Here is a 23392-nt window from a genome sequence, read left to right as displayed (position 1 = left end):
GGCATTTCCTGTCATTATAATCCACATCAGCATTATGTTCTGCGGACAAAGGTACAGAGAGGTCAGTTGAAGCCACTCTGATAAGGTGACATTTCAACAGAGTCCTAAAACGAGCCTGAGCCAAGGAGGTAACTGTGGGAAGAACATTCCAGTAGCACAAGGGCACCAGGGGAGGCACGTGCTTGGTTGTTTGGGGCCAGGGTGGAAGGCCAGCAGACTGCTAACAAGCTGGAGAGCAGTGGGAGGGGAGGAAGAAATAGGACTTGAGGTTGGAGATTGGCTTGGGGTGGGTGGGAGAGTGCAGAACTTGCAAAGCCCCTCCCTGTAGGCCATGTTCATAAAGCCTGGAGCTTTATTATGTGAGACTGGAAGCCAGTTTTAGGCAGAGAAGTATCATGGTCTGATTTGTCTTTTTGGTAGATCACTCTGGCTGCTGCGTAGAGACTGGACTGTAAGTGGAAGCAGGGAGGTTTATTTTTGCAATTGTCCAGGTGGCCAGTGATGGTGGTCTGAGTTTGGGGATTAGTAGCCAGAATGGTGAGAAGGGGTTGGGCAGATCCCCAGCCATAACGCCCCATTTGTTACCAGTGGATTAGAGAAGAGAGGGGTCAAGAAGAGCTCTAAAGATGTTGGCCTGGTAGAATAGAGCAGGCGTTCTCTAAGACTGGGAAAACCTCAGGAATGGTGTAGGCAGGGGTGTCAGGAGGGCCACTGTAGCTGGAAGGAAGCAACCAGGGAAAGGGAATGCAGTGGAGAGGGCCGAGACCAGCGTTAGAACTGGAAAGACGACCCTTTGCCCAGGAAGAATGTGAGCCAGGAACTTCAGTGAAGAGGAGCCGCTCACCCTACCAGGTCCTTGCCTGTGTCCATCTCAGGATAGCTTGGGCTCTTGGGTTCCAGCCACTCTGGAGGTTAATTCTGCCTTTGTTATGGTGGCTATAAAATGTGGGCAGATCTCCCCAGCACCACGTGGTTTTGTTTGTTTTTTTGAAATATGGTGGATTCCTTCTGAAGCCACTCTTGTTGTCTGATGTTCAATATTCACCACCAGGAATGTGCTCTGCAACTTTGCAGACAGGACTGCAGATCATACCTGGGCTTTCTAATTACCTCCATTCTTGTGAAATTTAAATATAAGCACATATTTTATTATTTCCAGAATTGACAAGAAAGACTCACTGTGTGTTGTTAATGGGAAGAACTGGCTCATTTCTCCTGAGGGACAGTCATCAGAACATTGGCTGGGGATTCGCTTGTACTTGCATTTAGACCCACTTGCAAGGGGTTTCATTGGGGCTTGAATGTGATTTTAAAATACCCTGCCCCTCCCTCTAGGATCTCACCATCCCAGAGTCTAGTACCGTGAAGGGGATGATGGCCGGACCAATGGCCACGTTTAAATGGCAGCCGACCGCAAGCGAGGTAAGGAGCTCTCCTGCTGGCAGCAGCTTAGGGCTGCAGCTTAGGGCTGGGTTCTGGTGTCCCTGTGTAATCCTCTTTTTCCTGTGTGTGAGGCTTAACTTATTATCACAAAATAGTATAGAAGTCCATGAGATAAAAAATTAAAAATCTCCTCCCTCTGATTTGAGCACTGTGAAGTTTGAGGTGACTATTTCAGTCCTTTGGGATGCCCACGTGGCATTCATTTAGATGATTATAGACCTGTGTTTAGTTTTTTGTTATTGTGGGCAGGGCTGTTTTTCATGAAAGTGGGATCATTTCACAAGTTTTCCCCCTAATACTTAGTAAACACCCTCTCATTGTCCGTAATTACAACTTTGATGTTTGGTTCTGTTATACTTGGTGCAGCTGCGCCTGTTGCTGGGCATGATAATGGAAAGCCCATGCACGCAGGTCCACCATCCTGGCCACTCTGTTCTGTTAATATGCTCAGTAAGATGAGATCCCCAGGGCATAGGTACCAGACACAAGTAGGCCCAAAACCCTGAGATTCCGGAGAATAGATGTGACTTAGCCTGCTGGGTTACCTGCTGTACCTGATAAGTACTGAATTTATAAAACACTAGTATGCTGGTTAATATTTTCCCACAGGATTATTGGAATAATTTTTGTACCAACCTAGCAGAATCATCTCTTCTTTTCCACTTGAAAGCCAGTTTTCCTCTAGCTGGAATGGGGGTTGTTTATAAAAGGCTTAGGCCAAAATGGGAAAACAGTTTCCATACAATTGTGAAAAAAGAGACCAGAATCCAGAGCTGTTCCAGCCATAGGAGAGTCCAGTTACCAGGGAGAAGGAAATGACCTTTGGTGGCAGATAACTGATTTTACTTGGTTGTTTTCTGGTTTCAGCCTGTTAAAGATGCAGATCCTCATTTCCATCATTTCCTGCTAAGCCAAACAGAAAAGGTGAGTTGCCCTTTGAGGCTCTTGGCCCATGGTCAGGGGCTGGCCAAGGAGTACTCCTCCACTGGGTCCTGGCCTGGCCAATCTGAAAAGTGAAGCTCTGCCAGTACACTGCCCAGAGCAACTAGCCCAGAAGCCCCTGTATGGGCCCACTAATGAGCCAAGCATTGTTAAGATTAAAAATAAATCCAAAGGCCGGGCAGGTGGATCACCTGAGGTCAGGAGTTTGAGACCAGGTTGGCCAACCTAGGGAAACCCTGTCTCTAGTAAAAATACAAAAATTAGCCGGGAGTGGTGGCGGGTGCCTATGGTCCCAGCTACTCAGGAAGCAGAGGTTGAACGACCAGCCTGGGCAACAGAGCAGGACTCCGTCTCATAATAAATAATAAACCCAAAAAAGGCTTTTAAAACTCAGCCATCTATGTAGTTCAGACATTCACAGAGACCTTTAGAGTCTAGGGCATAGGGCAGAAACCAAACATTGTACATGGTCAGCCCTTCCCCCTCCCCCCCGCCCCACCGTGTACTAGCCAGTGTTGCATGGCAGACACACCTTGAGGCTCACTCCCAAGTCCTGTGGATGTAGAGGGGGATGCCCTCCCAAGGTCTGCAAGGTTACAGGTTAGGCTGAGCCTTGCTAGGATCTGATGAGAGTTTGTGGCTTTGGAGTTGGACAGATACGGGTTCCAAGCTTGTAACTGTGGCACTTGTCCTCACACCTCTGGTTCTCAACACCATGGTCAGCAAAAAGACCTTGTGGAATTGCATGGGGACTTGAATGAGGTAATGTGTATGAACTTCCTAGTATAAACTTGGAGTTGACCAAAGTATACAACAAATAAGTATTTGACGTTCACTTCCCACTTTAAGCTAATCCTTTTAGGGGATTATGAAGACTGGTTAAGTCTTCAGTTTATAAGTGGTCTCTTTTCTCCTCATTTATTAGCCAGCTGTCTGTTACCAGGCAATCACAAAGAAGTTGAAAATATGTGAAGAGGTACGTAGGCTTCATGCCTCCCCATTTTAATTTTCACCTGGAGCCTTAAACTACGTGCAGACTGACTTTGATGTGTGCTTCCTATCCGTAGGAAACTGGCTCCACCTCCATCCAGGCAGCTGACAGCACGGCGGTGAATGGCAGCATCACACCCACAGACAAAAAGTAGGACCTTTGACAAAAAGGCCTCCAGTGGCCCTGGTTCTGTTGAGGGTGGGAAGAACATGACCCCAGGGGATTGAATGGAATTCCAGCCATTGCTGGAATTGAATGGAAAAGGCGGGAACATTGTAACTCGTACTGATAATGATTTGTCTAGAAGTAGTTTGACTCATAGGAGTCAGAAGCTGTGTAAATCTCTAGTCAGGTCTCCCTTGGGCGAAAGCTGAGGGATTGGCTCCAGAACTCAAGAGCAAGTAGCACTTGGCTCAGTGGTCCTCAGACTTCCCTGTGCCTCAGAGTCACCTAGAAGGTGGCTTCTGAGTCAGTATGTCTGGGTGGGGCCCAAGAATTTATATTTTTAACCGGTTCCCAGGTGTACTGCTGCTCCTGGCCAGAGAGCCACACTGTGAGAACCACTGGCTGAGTAGAATCATGATGAAGCCCCAAAATTGGCCATGGTGGGGCAGGTGGGGGAAGAGAAATGAAGGTGCTTGAGGATCCTCGCTGGGCACCTGTTGGCTCTCCTGCGCCCTGCCCAGTGTGGGTGGGGCAATCCCTGGACGTGCTCACAGACCCAACTTCCACCCAGCATCGCCTCTGTGCCTGTTCTGGAGTACATGGCCCATCTCTTCTGCAGAGTCTTGTTGACAAGAAGATGTCTTTTCTAAGAAAACATGTTCTCTGGAGCAAGTTAGCTAAGTCAGTCTCCAGTTTGTGCCTTTCACATTGTCTTCTCAGACTGAAAACACTGCAGCTCTTGACGTTTTGTACTGTTGAAATCGCTAATTCTACCAGTTACTTTGGTGAACTTCCCTCTGTAGAGGAGAGGAGATGAGGGCATATTAGGTGCTAAGAAAGGGGAAGAAAGGGGTCATCTGTTAATTTAATGAGGATTGTGTTAGTTTTAAAAACAAAACAAAACAGGATGGGGCTGAGGACAGAATCCTGATGTTTTCACCCAGCACATTTATTGGCCCATTAGTCAAAGTTTAATATGAGTATGAAGCCAGCATCAAAACCAACCAGTTTCGTTGTTGCCCAACCCACCTTAATCCACATTTCCATCTAATTTGGGGCACAGTGTGAAGGAGTTTCAGTTGCCGTCTTAAAAATCCAGAAGCGGTCAGGCACAGTGGCTCATGCCTGTAATCCCAGCACTTTGGGAGGCCGAGGTTGGCAGACCATGAGGTCAAGAGATCGAAACCATCCTGGCCAACATGGCGAAACCCTGTCTCTACTAAACTACAAAAAAATTTAGCTGGGTGTGATGGCATGTGCCTGTCCCAGCTACTCCGGAGGCTGAGGCAGGAGAATCGCTTAAACCTGGGAGGTGAAGGTTGCAGTGAGCCAAGATCATACCATTGCACTGCAGCATGGAGATAGATGAGACTCTGTCTCAAAAATAAAAAAAATACAGAAGCTTGGCCAGGCATGGTGGCTCTCATGCCTGTAATCCCAACACTTTGGGAGGCTGAGGCGAGCACATCATCTGAGGTCAAGAGTTCAAGACCAGCCTGGCCAATGTGGTGAAACCCTGTCTCTACAAAAATTAGCCAGGCATGATGGCGGGTACCCGTAATCCCAGCTGGGGAGGCTAGGCAGGAAAATCGCTTGAACCCAGGAGGGGGAGGTTGCAGTGAGCGAAGATCACGCAGTTGCACTGCAGCCTGGGCAACGGAGTGAGACTGCCTCAAAAAAAAAATCCAGAAGCTTCATCCCAGGTCTACTGGACTTCCTAGAACACCAAGAAAGAAAAGGGAATTCACCTGTCGTGGTTTAGAATCATGGGGGAATACTGCATTACCCAAATAATGAGTGACAAGAAGATACCTCCTTATTTCTAAGCCTCAACTTGAAGCAGTGGGCAAGGGGGCCTCTTTTGGTGAGGAAGGCGGTATTTTTCAACATGTGATCCAAATTAATACAGGCTCAGACCGGGAGAATGTGAGCAGCTGATATTCCAGCAGAGATTAGGGGCCCATTTGTAGGGATGGTTCCAGAAGACCAAAACCATGGAAAGGATGACGGAGTCAAAGTGGAGGAGCTGCAGAGGATGTCTAGCACTCAGAGAGAGCCTAAATTGAAAACAAGAATATGGCCAAGTACAGTGGCTCATGCTTGCCATCCCCACATTTTGAGAGACCAAAGCAGAAGGATCCCTTGAGGCCAGGAATACATGACCAGCCTAGGCAACACAGCAAAACCCCATCTCTACAAAAAATTTTTAAAACTTAGCCAAGCATGGCGGCACACACCTATAGTTCTAGCTGCTCAGGTGGGCTGAGGTGGGAGGATCACTTGAGCCCAGGAGTTTGAGGCTGCAGTGAGCTGTGATCACACCATTGCACTCCAGCCAGGGAGAGAGCAAAATCCTGTCTCTAACAAAAGAAAAGAGGCTGGGCACAGGGGCTCAGACCTGTAATCCTAGCAGTTTGGGAGGCCAAGGTGAGAGGGTTGCTTGAGGCCAGAAGTTCGAGACCAGTCTGGCCAACATAACAAGACCCTCCCCATGTCTCTTTTTAAATAAATAAAATAAATTTTAAAAATATAAAATAAAGCAAGAACTTGACATGATCAGAAATTAGGAAAGAGGCTTTTTTTTTTCTTTTTTGGAGACAGAGTCTTGGTCTGTTACCCAGGCTGGAGTGCAGTGGCGAGATCTCAGCTCACTGCAAACTCCACCCGCTGGGTTCAAGCAATTGTCCTGCCTCAGCCTCCTGAGTAGCTGGGATTACAAACGTGCACTACCACATCCAGCTAATTTTTGTATTTTTAGTAGAGACAGGGTTTTACCATATTGGCCAGGCTGATCTTGAACTTCGGACCTCGTGATCTGCCCGCCTCGGCCTCCCAAAGTGTTGGAATTACCGGTGTGAGCCACTGAGCCCGGCCGAAAGAGGCATTTTTTAGCACCATTGTCACATCCAAGGAGAAGTAAAGAAGTACAGCCATCAAGAAAAGACACTTGGGCAAGCTAGAAGTCACCTGTAAAAGCAGGTTGAAATAGCAGCAATGGTGGCCAGCCCCCAGCTCTCAGGGTTGCAGGGAGGAGCAGGCAGAGTATATGAATGTGTGTGAGCGGACTGGCCAGTGAGTACTCCTCTTACAAAGATCAGGAAGGACCTGTGGAAGGAAGGGCTGGGGGAGCGCTGAGAGGTTTGGGGAAAGGCAAGCATGGGGAGAAGGATTTGTGGACTGGGAAAGACTGGGTTCCAAGCTCAGATGAAGGACTTAGCTTTGGAGAGGAGGGGCAAGGCTCACTTTGTTGATAATAGGAAGACTGGAAAGGCAATGTATGGCTGGAGAATTGACGTTGGAAAGAGAGGTGAAAATTGTGGTCCTGGTTCTTGCAGTCAAGGAAGTTGTCTGGCTCTGAACACACAGCTTCAATGACTTGCGGTGGACCCTCTTGTGCCATAAAGTAGTATCCAAGGCCGGTTGCAGTGGCTCACACCTGCAATCCCAGCACTTAGGGAGGCTGAGGTGGGCGGATCCCTTAAGCCCAAGAATCTGAGACCAGCCTGGGCAACATGGCAAAAGCCCATCTCCTAAAAAAATTTGCCAGGTGTTGTGGCACATGCCCGTATTCTCAGCTACCCAGAGGCTGAAGGGAAAGGATTGCTTGAGTCCGGGCAGTCAAGGCTGCAACGAGCCGTGATCATACCACTACACTCCAGTGTAAGTAACAGAGCAACTACAGAACATTTTTTGAGACACTGTCTCAAAAAATAAGTAAATAAAATGGCATATGAAAGCCTAGCACTCAAGATGGCTGATTGGGAAGCCATTTCAAGGGCCGAAGACAAATGTCCAGTTTCTCACTGTAATGGCATTGTGAGCTCAGACCCTCTATCAAAGCAACAGGAGGACTTTGCCTTGGGAAACTGGCCCTGAACCATACATGTTATACTTTTTTCTGTGACAGTCAAGGGTTTCAAAACGCCTGATTACATCCTCGGACACATTTAGACCATGGCATAAGAAAAGACCCATGTGCAGGCACAGTGGCTCACGCCTGTAATCCTAGCACTTTGGGAGGCCAAGGTGGGCGGATCACGAGATCAGGAGTTCAAGACCAGCCTGACCATCATGGTGAAACCCTATCTCTACTAAAAATACAAAAATTACCCAGGCATGGTGGTGCACACCTGTAATCCCAGCTACCCAGGAAGCTGAGGCAGGAGAATTGCTTGAACCCACAAGGCAGAGGTTGCAGTAAGCTGAGATCGTGCCACTTCACTCCAGCCTGGGCGACAAGAGGGAAACTCCATCTCAAAAAAAGAAAACACATGTGCCTGACACCCCTGGCTCCGCAGGTGGATTGGCACACTGCTGTTGCTGGTGGTCTGAGTTTCCCCACCCTAGGCTATATAAAGGAGCAAGCGCTGTGCTGCATGAAGGACTCATCATCACCCTGTCCCTCCCACTCTGCTGTGAACTCATCAGTCTCTGTCTGTTTCAGGATAGGATTTTTGGGCCTTGGTCTCATGGGAAGTGGAATCGTCTCTAACTTGCTAAAAATGGGTCACACGGTGACTGTCTGGAACCGCACTGCAGAGAAAGTAAGCATTCAGGGGTGGTGCCTGTTTGTTCAGGGGAGTGCGGGGTAACCATAAGGGTGGAAATCTCCCCCTCCTGTGTCAGCATTCTGCATGCAGTAGAGTAGAAGCCAAGCTTTTAGTCTAGGCAGGTAGAAATGTGGATGCCTAAACTTAGGATGTTAGTATAAAAACTAAGCATTTAAAAATACCCAGTGGGTAAAAAATGAGGAAAAACATCCCCCCTAGGTTTGACATCCTTGTTTCCATGCATTTACGAACATACACACTTACAGTAAGCATCATTCACACAGTGTGTGGATAGATCTTGGTTCTTTTTAGCGGCTGCATGGTATTCTACGTGCTGGAGCATTCTGCAGTGCTGGCAGTGTTTCATGTCTGTGCTGTCCAGTGCAGTCGCCATGAGCCACTCGAGACTATTAAACATTGACAACATGGTTAGTACAGCTGAATAACTAAATTTTTATTTCATTTAAACTAAAATTTAAATAGCCTCATGTGGCTATCATATTAGACAGCATGAGTTTAGAAGTTCTCAAACTCAGGTGGTGGTCCTTCTGAAGCCCAGAGATGGAGTCCCAAAGCCATGAATGATCACCTTTTGTAATGGAGAAAGGCAATGGCTCCCACCAAGTTCTCATCTGAGAAATAGTGAAAGGCCATGGCCTGAATACCAGAAAACTGAAGCACTGCACTCCTGCATGGAACAAAGGAAGAGAGACTAAAAAGTCCCAGCCTCTTAACACAGTTAGGTATGGTGGCTCACACCTATAATCCCAGCACTTTCGGAGGCCAAGACAGGTAGACCGCTTGAGCTTATGAGTTCGAGACCAGCCTAGGCAACATGGCAAGACCCCATTGCAATTTCTTTCGCCCAGGTTGGAGTGTAGTGGCACGATCTTGGCTCACTGCAACCTCTGCCTCCCGGCTTCAAGTGATCTTCCTGTATCAGCCTCCTTAGTAGCTGGAATTACAGGCAAATGCCACCATAGCTGGCTAATTTTTGAATTTTTAATGGAGATGGAGTTACACTGTGTTGGCCAGGCTGGTCTCATACTCTTGACCGCAAGTGATCTGCCCACCTCATTATCCCAAAGTGCTGGGATTACGGGTGTGAGCCACCGTGCCTGGCCTGAAAAAAATATATATTAATGCATGTGGTGTGGTTAAGCTTGTTTGTGAAAGGGATGGGCGTGCACATGTCTGCACAGCAAGGTGCTTCTGGGAGCCCTGTGAACAATACAGCAGTGGCATGAGTTGGAGGGAGGCATCATTGCTGGAGTATTGGAGCAGATGACTTTAAATTTAAGTGCTTCGAGGTCAAGAGATTGAGACCATCCTGGTCAATATGGTGAAACCCCATCTCTACTAAAAATAGAAAAAATTAGCTGGGCATGGTGGCGCATGCCTGTAATCCCAGCTACTCAGGAGGCTGAGGCAGGAGAATTGCCTGAACCCAGGAGGCGGAGGTTGCGGTGAGCCGAGATCGCGCCATTGCACTTCAGCCTGGGTAACGAGCGAAACTCCATTTAAAAAAAAAAAAAAGAAAGAAAATTTAAGTGCTTTTAGGCCCTTCCAGAAGTCTTATTAATGTGACAGCAGTATTGAGAAACAACCCAAAAAGGAATGGCCACTAGGTGGAAGGCTCCCTGCCACAGCCCCACATCGCCTTCAGAGTGTTGATAGCTCAGGGCCACGGCCAGGACAGCACAGTGGGGCTGGGGACAGGTACTGTTCACGTCCCATTCTTCAAATGGAACACCTTCAGCAGACACTCATGAAGCAGTTCATCATCTTAGGCACCTGTCAGGCCAAAACTGAAGATGGCCAGTAAAAGGCCCCATGCACTTCCTCAAAAGTTTGGCTCCCATCTCCATGAGCCAGGCTCCTGGACTCAGCCTCCTGCCTTGGGATGCGGGCCAGGAGGCCTGGTCAGCGCTTCTCTGGCCTGGCTGGCATGTTTGTTGTGCACTGCCTGCAGCTCACGTTAGGATCTGTGACTTTTGCAGTGTGATTTGTTCATCCAGGAGGGGGCCCGCCTAGGAAGAACCCCCGCTGAAGTCGTCTCAACCTGTGACATCACTTTTGCTTGTGTGTCGGATCCCAAGGCGGCCAAGGACGTAAGGACCCCCTCCCTTCCCTCAGCGACTTGGGTCACAGCCAGGATTGCTGGCTGGCCTCCTCCCCTCCTTCCCTGCACACCAAGTGAGTGTCCACATGTGGGGGCTGTATTTCCCGTCGGGGCCATCCTCCGTTGTGAAGGGTGTTTGCAGTAATTGAATACAGACTTCCTTAAATTCAGAACATAGAATGAACACTACCAGGGCCCTTGAAGTCTGTGCTGAAGTGGGTCTTAACAGGCTTCATGTGTTCCTGTTGAGGTGGAAGCTTTGGGGCCAAATGTGCCTTTGGTCCAGGTGCCAAGCTTCTATGTTTAGCTATGGCTGTATTTGTATGTTTTACAAGTTCAAGTGCAGTAGTCATCTTCTTAAACTGGTGACTAGCCTATTCCAAGTAAATCCAAAGAACCTCCAAAAATAAATCCAAGGTTTATTATTTTAAATGCGCTTTTTTTTAATAAAAAGAAATGCACACACTCACATTCTTTTTTTAAAGATAAATGGGAGCATGCAAGAAGTATTTTTCTATCCCTTGCTTATTTCATTGTTCTTCCCTTTTCAGCTTGATAGAAATCAGGAAATGAGCCAAAACAGCAGCAGGATTCTGATCTGAGGTCTGTAGGGCTCCTGAGCATCTGCCCGGGAGCCTGGGCTATTGCTTCTCCCTTGTGTCCCCACAGCTGGTGCTGGGCCCCAGTGGTGTACTGCAAGGGATCCGCCCTGGGAAGTGCTACGTGGACATGTCAACAGTGGACGCTGACACGGTCACTGAGCTGGCCCAGGTAGCAGCCTTGCTCAGGCTGGCTCTCCAGCATCCTTTCTATCCGAGCCCAAGACCCAGGCTTACAAGAGTGGGCAATTTGGTTACTCTAGAGCCAAAGCCAGGAGAGAAGAGGAGAGACAAGTAGCCTTGGGGCTAGCCTATCCCGTGCTCCACCTTCAAACCACTGGTCGTCTGAACAGCCATGGGCAGTCGCTGCATTGCTGGGATGGGCATCAAGTCCTGGAGCTGCCAGCCTTATGATGAGAAGCAACCCAGGCTGCCCGCCTGGCATTGGGTTTGAGCAGCTGTCTGCATTTGACACTGGCAAAGCATCCCTACTCCCCAAACATCTGGCCCAAATAAGGGAGTGGGGACTTTGGGACCCACGTATGTTCTGAGGGAAGAGCAGCATCCACAGGGGAGTTATGTGTTCAGCCAAGGCATTGGCATGGTCATATCTGGTTCTAGTTGTTGATCTCTAAGAAAGTCCTAATCAGTGGGCGCCTGTGTGGAGACCCCCACATCTCATCACTGCTGTGATTCGGCCTGTCTGACCTGCACATGGTTAGTCCCTGGATTCGGGTGTCAGCTATAGGGCCTGTGTGGGTGGCCATGCCCTCCAGCTCTGGAAGGCATTATGAGCAGGCATGGCCACCCTGCAACAGTCCTTGCGTCCTGCCCAGAGACCCCTGGGAGAGGTGAGGCCTCCAGAAGTGGTGACTTTTCTTTCCAGGTGATTGTGTCCAGGGGGGGGCGCTTTCTGGAGGCCCCCGTCTCAGGGAATCAGCAGCTGTCTAATGATGGGATGTTGGTGATCTTAGCGGCTGGAGACAGGGGCTTATACGAGGACTGCAGCAGCTGCTTCCAGGCGATGGGGAAGACCTCCTTCTTCCTAGGTAAAATGCCTGCACCCCTCAGGCCTGGAGCCTGGGGCCACATACCCTCTATATCACACTGATGACAACGTCAGTCCACGCGGCCTTTCTACCAGGGGCCCCAGGGAAGATTTCCTTTCACCTGCATAGTCAGTGCGAGGAAGGAGGATGAGCCAGTCTGTCGGGGGCAGGTGAAGGGGGCCTCCCCTGGAGAGAGGTGGGTCTGAGCAGAGGTGAGGGCAGGCAGAGAGGCCCTGCCTGTGGCATTCTTGGGCCGTGACCATGAGTCTTTGCCCTGGGCAGGTGAAGTGGGCAACGCAGCCAAGATGATGCTGATTGTGAACATGGTCCAAGGGAGCTTCATGGCCACTATCGCCGAGGGGCTGACCCTGGCCCAGGTGACAGGCCAGTCCCAGCAGACACTCTTGGACATCCTCAATCAGGGACAGTTGGCCAGCATCTTCCTGGACCAGAAGTGCCAAAGTGAGTTGCCTTTGGCCCTTCTTCTTGTGCTTGGTGTTTGATTAGAGCAGGGGACTAGTTCAGGGGTTCAGTGAGCATGAAAGATCCTCCTCTCCAGTTATTCCCTGACCCTGGCCAGAGGAGGTTCAGAAACACAGTGGGAGGGATTTGGGGATAAAGGCTGGGAGCTCTAGCTCTCAGGTGTCTAAGGGTGTTGGAGGAGCTAGGAGGCCTAGGCTACGTGGAACTGAGCCCTGAATATGTTTTAGGTATTGAGCCCTGATGGACTGTAGGTGGTTTTTAATTTCAGGTCCTTACATTTTGTCTGATATTGGCTTTTTCTCCTCAGATATCCTGCAAGGAAACTTTAAGCCTGATTTCTACCTGAAATACATTCAGAAGGATCTCCGCTTAGCCATTGCGCTGGGCGATGCGGTCAACCATCCGACTCCCATGGCAGCTGCAGCCAACGAGGTAGGGCAGCTTGACAGAGGATGTGGCCCAGGCCCCAGGGCCCTTCATTTTCTCGAGACAGAGTCTCGCTCTGTTGCCCAGACTAGAGTGCAGCGGTGTGATCTCAGGTCACTGCAGCCTCTGCTTCCTGGGTTCAAGTGATTCTCATGCCTGAGCTTCCCAAGTAGCTGGGATTTCAGGCATGCCCTAACCTATCCAACTAATTTTTGTATTTTTACTAGAGATAGGGTTTCACCACGTTGGCTAGGCTGGCCTCGAACTGCTGACCTCAGAAGATCTGCTTGCCTTACCCTCTCAAAGTTCTGGGATTACAGGCATGAGCCACTGCATCCAGCCTCTTTGTTCTTTTTCTAACCCTTTAAAGTGGAATATTTTTTTCTTTTTCTTTTTCTTTTTTTTTTTTTTTGAGGCAGAGTCTCGTTCTCTTGCCAGTCTGGAGTACAGTGGCACAATCTCGCCTCACTGCAACCTTCACTTCCTGTGTTCAAGCGATTCTTTTGCCTCAGCCTTCTGAGTAGCTGAGACTCCAGGACCCCACCACCACGCCCAGCTATTTTTTGTATTTTTAGTAGAGACAGGGTTTCGCCATTTTGGCCAGAATGGTCTGGATCTCTTGAGCTTATGATCTGCCCACCTTGGCCTCCCAAAGTGCTGGGATTACAGGCGTGAGCCACTGCACCTGGCCTAAAGTGGAATCTTAAGTCACTGATTTTAAACCTGCTTTCTTTATAACGTGCGCGTATAAATCTTTAAACTTCTACTAAGCCATGTTACTTTGCCTTCTGATTTCTTCTTTGTCCCATGAATTAGTCAAATTTGTCCAGCGTTTGGGGCTTTCCATCTAATGATTATTGATTTTAAATTTATTTCTCTGTGTGATGAAAGAACATGCTCTGTATGATTTTTCTTTTTTTTTTTTTTGAGACGGAGTTTCTCTCTTTTGCCCAGGCTGGAGTACAGTGTCATGATCTCAGCTCACTGCAACCTCTGCCTCCCGAATTCAAGCAGTTCTCATATCTCAGCCGTTCAAGTAGCTAGGATTACAGGGCACCACTTCACCCAGCTAATTTTTGTATTTTTAATAGAGATGAGGTTTCACCATGTTGGCCAGGCTGGTCTTCAACTCCTGACCTCAGGTGATCTGCCCACCTTAACCTCCCTAAGTGTTGGGGTTACTGGCATGAGCCACCACACCTGGCTCCTGTATGACTTTTAAACTTTATATTTATTCAAACTTGTTCCATGGTCTGGCAGATGATCTGTCTTGGTGACTACACCATGCACACTTAAAGAGCATGTGTATTCTGCAGCAGCTGAGTGGAGTGTGCCACAGGTAACAAGTAGGACAAGATGGTTGTTGGTGTTTTCAGGTCACCTTTACTGACCTTTTTATCCCATTTCTTCAGTTGGTGTGTGAAGGCTATTAAAATCTCCAACTACGGGCTGGGCACAGTGGCTCACACCTGTAATCCCAGCACTTTGGAAGGCCGAGGCGGGTGGATCTCTTGAGGTCAGGGGTTCAAGACTAGCCTGGCCAACTTGGCAAAATCCCATCTCTACTAAAAATAAAAAAATGAGCCAGGCGTGATGGTGGTCGCCTATAATCCCAGTTACTCGGAAGGCCAAGGCATGAGAATCACTTGAACCCAGGAAGCAGAAGTTGCAGTGAGCCAAGATCACAGCATTCCACTCCAGCCTGGGCAACAGAGTGAGACTCCATCTCAAAAAAATAATTAAAAAGCTAAATAAATAAAAATAAAAGTACAAAAATTAGCCAGGCATGGTGGCGGCAGTTGCCTGTAATCCCAGCTACTCAGGAGGCTGAGGTAGAACAATCTCTTGAACTCGTGATGGACATGTTGCAGTGAGCCAAGATTGCACCACTGCACTCCAGCCTGAGTGACAGCAAGACTCCATCAAAAAAAAAAAAAAAAATCTCCAACTATGATTGTGAAAGTGTTTGCTCCTCCCTTTATCTCTGCCCATTTTTGCTTAGTGTCTTTGAAGCTATTGTTATTAGGCTCTCTTAGCCATTTATGATTGCCATATTTTCCCTATGAGTTTCCCCTTTTATTATGAAATGTCCCTTGATTTTGTTTTGAAGTCTATTGTTTGGCATTAAAAGAGCTGCTATAGGCAGGTGGCTCACGCCTGTAATTCCAGCACTTTGGGAGGTTGAGGCGGGTAGATCACAAGAACAGGAGTTCAAGACCAGCCTGGCCAAGATGGTGAAATCCTGTCTCTACTAAAGATATAAAAAATCAGTGGGGCATGGTGGTGCACACCTGTAATCCCAGCTACTCGGGACAGTGAGGCAGAGAATTGCTTGAACCAGGAGTCGGAGGTTGCAGTGAGCTGAGATCAGGTCACTGCAGTTACAGCCTTCTCAGGCTTACTGTTTTCATGGTGTATATATTTTTCCACCCATTTCCTGTCTTATTTTTGACTACATTTAAATTATGTCTTTTATAGACAGTATATAATTGGGGCTTGGATTTTTATCCATTTTGACAGTATCTACCTTTTAATCAGAATGTCTATTAGCACTTTTCAAGTGATATTTTAAGGACTTACACATGTACTTTTTTTTATTTTTGAGACAGTCTTGCTCTGTTGCCCGGGTAGAGTGCAGTAGTGCAGTTATAGTTCACTGCAGCCTTGACCTCCTAGGCCCAAGCAGTCCTCCCACCTCAGCCTCCTGAGTAGCCAGGACTACAGGCATGCACAACTGTACCCAGCTTCACATGCACTTTTGAAAGTTTTTTAGGGTAGAAGTTCTGCTTTCTTAGTTCACCTTGATAGAATTTTAATCTTAAAAAGAAAAATGAACAATATTTGTCTTTACCTTATGATTACAATAAAAATGACACTTTGTGGCTGGGCGCAGTGGCTCACGCCTGTAAGCCCAGCACTTTGGGAAGCCGAGGCAGGAGGATCACGAGGTCAGGAGATTGAGACCATCCTGGCCAACATGGTGAAACCCAGTATCTACTAAAAAGAGAAAAAATTAGCCAGGCATGGTGGTGCATGCCTGTAGTCCCAGCTACTCAGGAGGGTGAGGCAGGGGAATTGCTTGAAACCGGAAAACAGAAGTTGCAGTAAGCCAGGATCATGCCACTGTACTCCAGCCTGGCCACAGCAATGAAACTCCGTCTCGAAAAAAAATTACACATTGTAAAACATACATATGAAACACATAGATTTATATTAATAGCTGTATTTTTCAAGTACTATCAGCTGATACACTTTTTTTAAATTGTGTTTTATTTTGAGACAGAGTTTCACTCTTGTTGACTAGGCTGGAGTACAGTGGTGCAATCTTGGTTCACTGCAATTTCCACCTCCCGGGTTCAAGCAATTCTGCCTCAGCCTTCTTAGTAGCTGGGATTAAAGGCGCCTGCCACCATGTCCAGCTAATTTTTTGTATTTTTAGTAGAGACGGGGTTTCACCATGTTGGCCAGGCTGGTCTCGAATGCCTGACCTCAGGTGACCCACCTACCTCAGCCTCCCTAAGTGCTAGAATTTACAGGCATAAGCTGCTGCACCCAGCCAGTACTGTTTGTTCTTTTGACACCTGGCTTTTCATAGTATAATTCTCTGTTCCTGAATTCTTTGTTGTGTTTTGTTTTGTTTTGAGACAGAGTCTTACTCTGTTGCCCAGGCTGGAGTGCAGTGGCATGATCTCAGCTCACTGCAGTCTCCACCTCCTAGGTTCAGGCGATTCTCCTGCCTCAGCATCCCAAGTAGCTAGGACCACAGGCATGCACCACTATACCCAGCTAATTTTTGTATTTTTAGTAGAGACGGGGTTTCATCATTTCGGCCAGGCTGGACACGAACTCCTGGCCTCAAGTGATCCACCTGCCTTGGCCTCCCAAAGTACTGGGATTACAGGTGTGAGCCACTGCACACAGCCTGTTCCTAAATTCTGTCTGTCTCGTCCTTGTCTGTTTCAACATTTCAGAGTGCTTATTTCATTACTCTTTCAGATTATGATACAATCTCAACTCCCTCCTATTTATCCTACCTGTGGCTTCTCTCTGGACAGTAGCATTCTCTGTATTTTATGAGCCTTTATTGATGAAAGCTCATCTCTGACTATAGTTACTTCCCAAGGGTTCCACGTGGCTTGGGCTGGGAAAGCTTCTCTTCGAAGTGGCTTCCAAGTTGCCTCCACCCTGACTGGTTTGGAAGCAGAGTTTTTAGGTTAATTTTTCAGTGCAGCTCGGTGCTTTCAGGCCATTTGGATGGGATGAACTTCGGCTCTGTATACTGTTAGAGGAGTGAAGTGGTCGGGTCCCTAAGGTTAACTGGTGCCTTGACCTTTAGTAGTTGTGTTGATACGTGGTTTAACTTGGCACTACCGTTGTATCATTTAATTTCTGTTTGTTGCCTTTGTCTTTTGTGTGTTCCTCCTTGCTTGCCTTCTTTTTAGAATTCCAGTTTCATTTCGGGTTTTTAAGACAGAGTCTTGCTCCATCACACAGGCTGGAGTGCATGATCTTGACTCACTGCAGCCTCTGCCTCCCAGGTTCAAGTAATTCTCCTGCCTCAGCCTCCCGAGTAGATAGGATTACAGGCAACTGCCACCACATCTGGCTAGTATTTATATTTTTAGTAGAGACGGGGTTTCACCATATTGGCCAGACTGGTCTTGAACTCCTGACCTCGTGATCTGCCCGCCTTGGCCTCCTAAAATGCTGGGAATACAGGCATGAGCCACCACACCTGGCCTATTGGCTTTTTGACTTTGCCTCTTTGCATTGTTTTTTTAGCAGTTAACCCAACAGATTGCAATACACATGCTTAACGTAGAGTTAATCTTACTAGGCACAGTGGCTCACGCCTGTAATCCTGGCACTTTGGGAAGCCAGGTAGGATTGCTTGAGCCTAGGAGTTTGAGATCAGCCTGGGCAACCCTATCTGTACAAAAAAAAAAAACAAAAAAAACAGTTTGGTGTGGTGGCAAGCACCCTATTCCTAGCTACCTCAGGAGGCCGAGGCAGGAGGATTGCTTGAGCCCAGGAGTTCAAGGCTGCAATGAGCCATAATCCTACTGCTACACTCCAGCCTGGCAATACAACAAGACCCTGTCTCAAGAAAGAAAAAAAAAGAGTTAATCTTGTGCCATTTCTCATTAAATGTAAGAACTTTGCAACCACATAGAAGCATTTCTCTCCCCTCCCTCATCCTTAAAGGCAGGTTTTCTCAACCTCAGCACTACTTCCATTCTGTGTGTGGGGCTATCACGAGCACTGCAGGAATTTGGGCAGCCTCCTGGGCCCCTACCCACCAGACGCCAGTGACGTAGCTCCTTCTAGGGTGACAGAACATTTCTCCAGGCATGACCAGATGTCCGTTGGGGGCAGAAGCACCACAGGTGTGAGAACCCCCACTCTGAGGTACCGATCTCCTGGGTGTTTCATCTGCCTTTGTTTTAAACCCACCAGGAAACACAGTGATTTTTTACTTTAAGCAGTCATATGTATTTTAAAGAAATTAAGTAAAAAGGCTGGGTGCAGTAGCTTATGCCTGTAATCCTAGCACTGTGGGAGGCCAAAGCAGTTGGATTGCTTGAGGTCATGGCACACGCCTGTAGTCCCAGCTACTCAGGTGGCTGAGGCACAAGAATTTCTTGAACTTGGGAGGCGGAGGTTGCAATGAGCCAAGATTGCACCACTGTACTCCAGCCTGGTGGACAGAGCTAGACTCCATCTCAAAAGAAATTAAGAGAAAAAGTAATTTTACTTTTCTTTAGATTTACTGTTCTTAGTGGTCTCTGTCCCTCCCTAAAGAAGAGTTTCTCTCTGGTCTACTTCCTTTCCACTGAAAAAACTTTCTTTGGAATTTCCTATAATCTAGGTCTGCCCAGTGACAGTTTCTTTTACCTGAAAATGTTTTTATTCAGTTGTAACTGTCAACTGTGAGCCAACAGTTAGATCTGAGCTGTAGGGACCTCAGTTACGGTGGCTCTCACAGGACTACTTAATTAAAAAAATAAAAACCCACAGCTAGTTATGTCGGAGGGACCCATGTGTCCAGCCATATTGCTTGTGGAGCAATGGCTTTTTACTTCTTTTCAAGCGTTTTCGTATTCCACTAGTATCTCTGGGGCAGGTGCTGATTGCCAGACACTGTTCTGGACTCTGAGGACATGTTGGTATGCCACTCCCTCTGTCCCTCCCAGGGGCACTTACAGTTAACTGGAAGGAGGTACAGAGTTAGCACATATGCCGTTAAAAAGGTAAGAATTTCAGAGTATAAGAACTACAAGTAAAGACAGAGATGACTGGGTGAAGTGGCGGGTGCAGCTGCTTCAGTTGCAGTGGTCGGCAAAGGCCTTTGAGCTGACCAAGAAGGAACCAGTGATAACTGAGTGAGAGAAAAGCATTCCAGGCAGAAGGAAGAGTGAGGACAACGGCCCAGAAAAGGCTTTGGAGGGTCATCTGCATGAAGGGACTTAATAAGTTACTAATAATGCTGAATGCTTTTTGTTGTTGTTGTTTGTTTTTTGAGATGGAGTCTCACTCTGTTACCCAGGCTGGAGTGTGATGGCATCATCTCGGCTCACTGCAGCCTCCGCCTGCTGGGTTCAAGCAGTTCTCCTGCCTCAGCCTCCTGAGTAGCTGGGACTACAGGCACGCCCCACCACACCCAGCTAATTTTTGTATTTTTAGTAGAGATGGGGTTTCACTCTACTGGCCATGTTGGCCAGGCTGGTCTCAAAACTCCTGACCTCAGCTGATCCGCCCGCCTCAGCCTCTGGGATTACAGGCATGAACTGCCGCACCTGACCAGTGCTGAATGCTTTATATCCCTTGGTATGTTTCATTCCCACAAGAATCAGCTCTCCCAGAGCAAGAACCCCAGTGGCCGAGGCCCAGAGAAACGGAAGTGCTTCATGCAAGGTCAAAACGGGATTCATACCCAGACAGCCTGGGCTCCAGCATTGCCTCCAGGAATCAGGTCTAGGTCTTACAGGCTCCTCTGGGGCCAGAGATTGAGCTATCTCTTTTTTTTTTTTCAGGTATACAAAAGAGCCAAGGCGCTGGACCAGTCCGACAACGATATGTCTGCCGTGTACCGAGCCTACATACACTAAGCCGTCGACACCCCACTCCCAGCCCTCCAGTTTCCCCTGACCCCCTCTTCTTCACGTGGGGTTGGGGGCCTGGGACTTCATTCTGGACCAGCCCGCCTGTCTCCATTTCCTTTTATACAGACTTTGAGACTTGCCATCAGCACAGCACACAGCAGCACCCTTCCCCTGAGGCCGGTGGGGAGGGAATGAGTGTCAGCAGGATTGGCTTGTGGGAAAGCTCTTGAGCTGGGCACTGGCCCCCAGTCAAGGTGGCTGTGTGTTCACACACACACATGCACACACACATACACACACAGGCTCTCACCCCAGGATAGAAGCTGCCCAGAAACTGCTGCCTGGCTTTTTTTCTTCCAAGCTTGTCTTATCTCAAACCCCTTCCAGTCAACGAACTAGAATCAGCAACGAGATTTGGAAACCTTCCCATAGCTTCCCCCAGAGTGAAGAGGCTGTAGGTGTGTCCACGTCCCCCACTGGATCCCCTGCAGGAAGAGGCCTTAGGCCCAGATGAGCCAGCACAGACTCCAGATGGAGGGTCCCATGGGGCCCCCCAACTTCAGGTGATGGTCTGAGAAAGATGTTCACGTCTAAGCATCCAGTGTGCCCCCAGCGCTCCATAGACGCCTTTGTGAACTGAAAAGAGACTGGCAGAGTCCCAAGAAGATGGGGCCCTGGCTTTCCAGGGAGTGCAGCAAGCAGCCGGCCTGCAGGTGAGCACGGACGCCCGGCCCTCACCGCCTCGAAGCAACGCCCCAAACACCACTGTCACAGAGGGCGTTTGCTCCTCCCTGGGCTGTTCTAGTATTTGGATTTGCATTCCAGCTCTCGGGAGGGGGTCCTCAGGGCCACTAGTGAGAAGCCAGGAGGAGTGGGGGTTGGGGGCGCTCATTCCTGTTTCCGTTAGGCCACAGGCGTCACCTGGCTCTGAAGAGCCACTCTGACCTTGCTCCCCTCCCAGTGGTCCCCCCTTCTCCAGCCTGCCCTGCCAAGTCCCCTGCATGCCCACTGCTCTCTGTCCTCCCTCCTCCCCATCTTCCTCCTGTGGAGACAGTATTTCTTTCTGTCTGTCTGTCCCTTCTTTGGCCCAGACCCAGCCTGACCAACGATGAGCATTTCTTAGGCTCAGCTCTTGATACGGAAACAAGTGTCTTCACTCCAGCCAGCGTCATGGTCTTCGGTGCTTCCCGGGCCCGGGGTCTGTCGGGAGGGAAGAGAACTGGGCCTGACCTACCTGAACTGACTGACCCTCTGAGGTGGGTCTGGGACTTCCTCAAGGCCCTACATTTCTCCTTGGATAGGGGACCAGAGGGGGCTTGGGATGTTACAAAAAAACAAAAAGGGTGTCAGTTTTTTATCCCCCTGCATGGGTTGGATTTTCTAAAATCATAATTTGCAGAAGGAAGGCCAGCATTTATGTTGGAATATATAATTATATATAAGGCGGCCACACTGGGGCGGCGTCCCTCCCCCCTCACGGATTTGGCCCCTTTTCACAGATTAAAACCTGGGTTAGAGGACTGCAGAAGAGGAGTAGGGAGAGCAGGGAAGATGCCTGTTGGGTTTTTAGCACAGTTCATTTCACTGGGATTTTGAAGCATTTCTGTCTGAATACAAAGCCTGTTCTAGTCCTGGCGGGACACACTGGGGGTGGGGATGGGGAAGAGGCGGTAATGAAACTGGTTAGTCAGTGTTGTCTTAATATTGTTGACAATTCTGTAAAGTTCCTTTTTATGAATATTTCTGTTTAAGCTATTTCACCTTTGTTTTGAAATCCTTCCCTTTTAAGGAGAAAATGTGACACTTGTGAAAAAGCTTGTAAGAAAGCCCCTCCCTTTTTTCTTTAAACCTTTAAATGACAAATCTAGGTAATTAAGGTTGTGAATTTTTATTTTTGCTTTGTTTTTAATGAACATTTGTCTTTCGGAATAGGATTGTGTGATAATGTTTAAATGGCAAAAACAAAACATGATTTTGTGCAATTAACAAAGCTACTGCAAGAAAAATAAAACATTTCTTGGTAACACAGCTGTGCTGCGGGGGTCCTGCATTCCTCGCCCTCGGCGAGATGGGTGGGAGGGGAGGGCCCGCGGGCCGCTCGGAGGGCAGCGGTGGGACAAGGGTGGGCTTTCGGGACCTCAGCCTCCGAGGGAGACCGACCTGCGAGTGGCGACGAGGTCCGCAGCGGGACGGGAACAGCGACCAACTGAGCCAAGCGGGTCAATAGGGAGGCTAGGCCGGGACAGACTGTCCTGCAGGCCAATCAGTGAGCGCGGGTGAAGCAAAGCACCCTCCCCGTCCCCATCAGGTGGGGACCCGGGCCAGCGGCCCCAGCGCGCTCAGTCCCTGAATGGTCGTCCCTTTGGCGCCCCGGACTGGTGCCGGCAGCGTCCCTAGGCCGGCCGGAGCGAGCCAGACTCGCCCAGCAGCCAACCTCGTTCTGAGCGCCCGCAGGTCTCGTGAGCCGAGGCGGCCGGCAGGCGCCGGCCAATCGCGAGCACGGAGCCGGTTCGGGGGTGGGGCATGCGTCCGCTCAGCCAATCGGGGACAGAGGCGGAGCCGGACGCTGAGGGAGGACGCTAGCAGCGGCCGGTGGGGACGGCGCTCGGCGGCGGCCTCCGGCCATGGCCACAATAATGGCAGCGACGGCGGCGGAGCGGGCGGTGCTGGTAAGGCGCGCGGGCTGGCGGGTGGGCTTGCAGGGCGGCGGGGCCGGGCGTGACCGCCGTGGCTGTCCCGCAGGAGGAGGAGTTCCGCTGGCTGCTGCATGACGAGGTGCACGCGGTGCTGAGGCAGCTGCAGGACATCCTCAAGGTAACGGCCCGCGTCCTGCCCCGCCGGGCGTGGCGACCCTCCCTCCTCATCTGCCTGGCTCCTCGAGGCGCCCGGAGGTTGCGTCCTGAGCGCCTACGGCGTGCGGACGCCGCCGCTCTTCCGCAAGCCCCAGCCTCCGGGTACTCGAACCGACCTCGTTACACAAGCACCTCTGTGCCGGCAGGGGCGAGTCCTGGCGGGGGGATTAGCAAGGGCCGCCTTGAGAGCAGCGGCATCCAATCTGGAAGCCGAAGAATTCTGCCTCTGCCCGGCAGTGGGACCTCAGCCAAGTCACTCAACCTCTCTGGGTCTGCCTTTTCTCATTTGCAAAAATAGACATAACAGTACCCACTTCGCGGGGCTGTGGTGTAGATAAATGAGCCAGGCAGCTCACAGAAGTGACCGGCGCAGTGCTTGCTGAGGCCCAGGACCGCAGGTTACCATGACGACTGCCTTGTTTCCCGACTCTCTGCCTCTCCCCCTCAGCCAAGCTCGGAGGCTGCCCATGTGTGTCCTGTAGTCCCCGAGGTGGGCACACAGGAGGTGTTCAGGGAATGTGGGATAAGCAGAGATCAGGCTTATGATTAGGTGCCCTGGAGGCTTGGGCAGGGTCTTCCCACCCCAGCTGAACCCAGGTGAGACCATGCCACCTTGTTTCTTACTCTCCTGACTTGGAGGGAGGGGGGGCTTCTGGAAGAAGCATTG

General features: G+C 49.4%; 2 protein-coding genes across 5 annotated transcripts in view; both read left to right on the top strand.

Annotated features, from left to right (window-relative positions):
* The window catches only part of GLYR1 (glyoxylate reductase 1 homolog), a 42269-nt gene extending 20368 nt beyond the window's left edge, over positions 1 to 21901 (top strand). The window contains exons 6-17 of one of the 4 annotated variants that reach the window (XR_001914715.4): positions 1336 to 1422; positions 2311 to 2367; positions 3311 to 3361; positions 3453 to 3526; positions 7986 to 8085; positions 10110 to 10202; positions 10883 to 10984; positions 11699 to 11861; positions 12144 to 12323; positions 12652 to 12776; positions 19805 to 20586; positions 20965 to 21901. Coding sequence is in view for 2 of the 4 variants with exons in the window: in XM_002755862.7 (XP_002755908.5) it covers positions 1336 to 1422; positions 2311 to 2367; positions 3311 to 3361; positions 3453 to 3526; positions 7986 to 8085; positions 10092 to 10202; positions 10883 to 10984; positions 11699 to 11861; positions 12144 to 12323; positions 12652 to 12776; positions 19805 to 19879 (1125 nt within the window). In the remaining 2 variants the exon portion in view is untranslated. Of the gene's footprint in view, positions 1 to 1335; positions 1423 to 2310; positions 2368 to 3310; positions 3362 to 3452; positions 3527 to 7985; positions 8086 to 10091; positions 10203 to 10882; positions 10985 to 11698; positions 11862 to 12143; positions 12324 to 12651; positions 12777 to 19804 lie in introns of all 4 variants that reach the window. The other 3 variants (XR_624311.5, XM_002755863.6, XM_002755862.7) reach the window with 3 other exon arrangements.
* A 533-nt stretch (positions 21902 to 22434) lies between these two features.
* Positions 22435 to 23392, top strand: part of ROGDI (rogdi atypical leucine zipper) — a 5986-nt gene continuing 5028 nt past the window's right edge. Inside the window, exons 1-2 of the mRNA XM_002755861.5 lie at positions 22435 to 22542; positions 22616 to 22687. Of these exons, the coding sequence (XP_002755907.3) occupies positions 22498 to 22542; positions 22616 to 22687 (117 nt within the window). The 5' untranslated portion in view covers positions 22435 to 22497. The remainder of the gene's footprint in view (positions 22543 to 22615; positions 22688 to 23392) is intronic.

This window comes from Callithrix jacchus, chromosome 12 (genome assembly GCF_049354715.1).
Source record: "Callithrix jacchus isolate 240 chromosome 12, calJac240_pri, whole genome shotgun sequence".
In the NCBI taxonomy this organism is placed as follows: Eukaryota; Metazoa; Chordata; class Mammalia; order Primates; family Cebidae; genus Callithrix; species Callithrix jacchus.
Note: the sequence above shows the minus strand (reverse complement) of the source record. Positions and strands in the feature narration are given on the sequence as shown.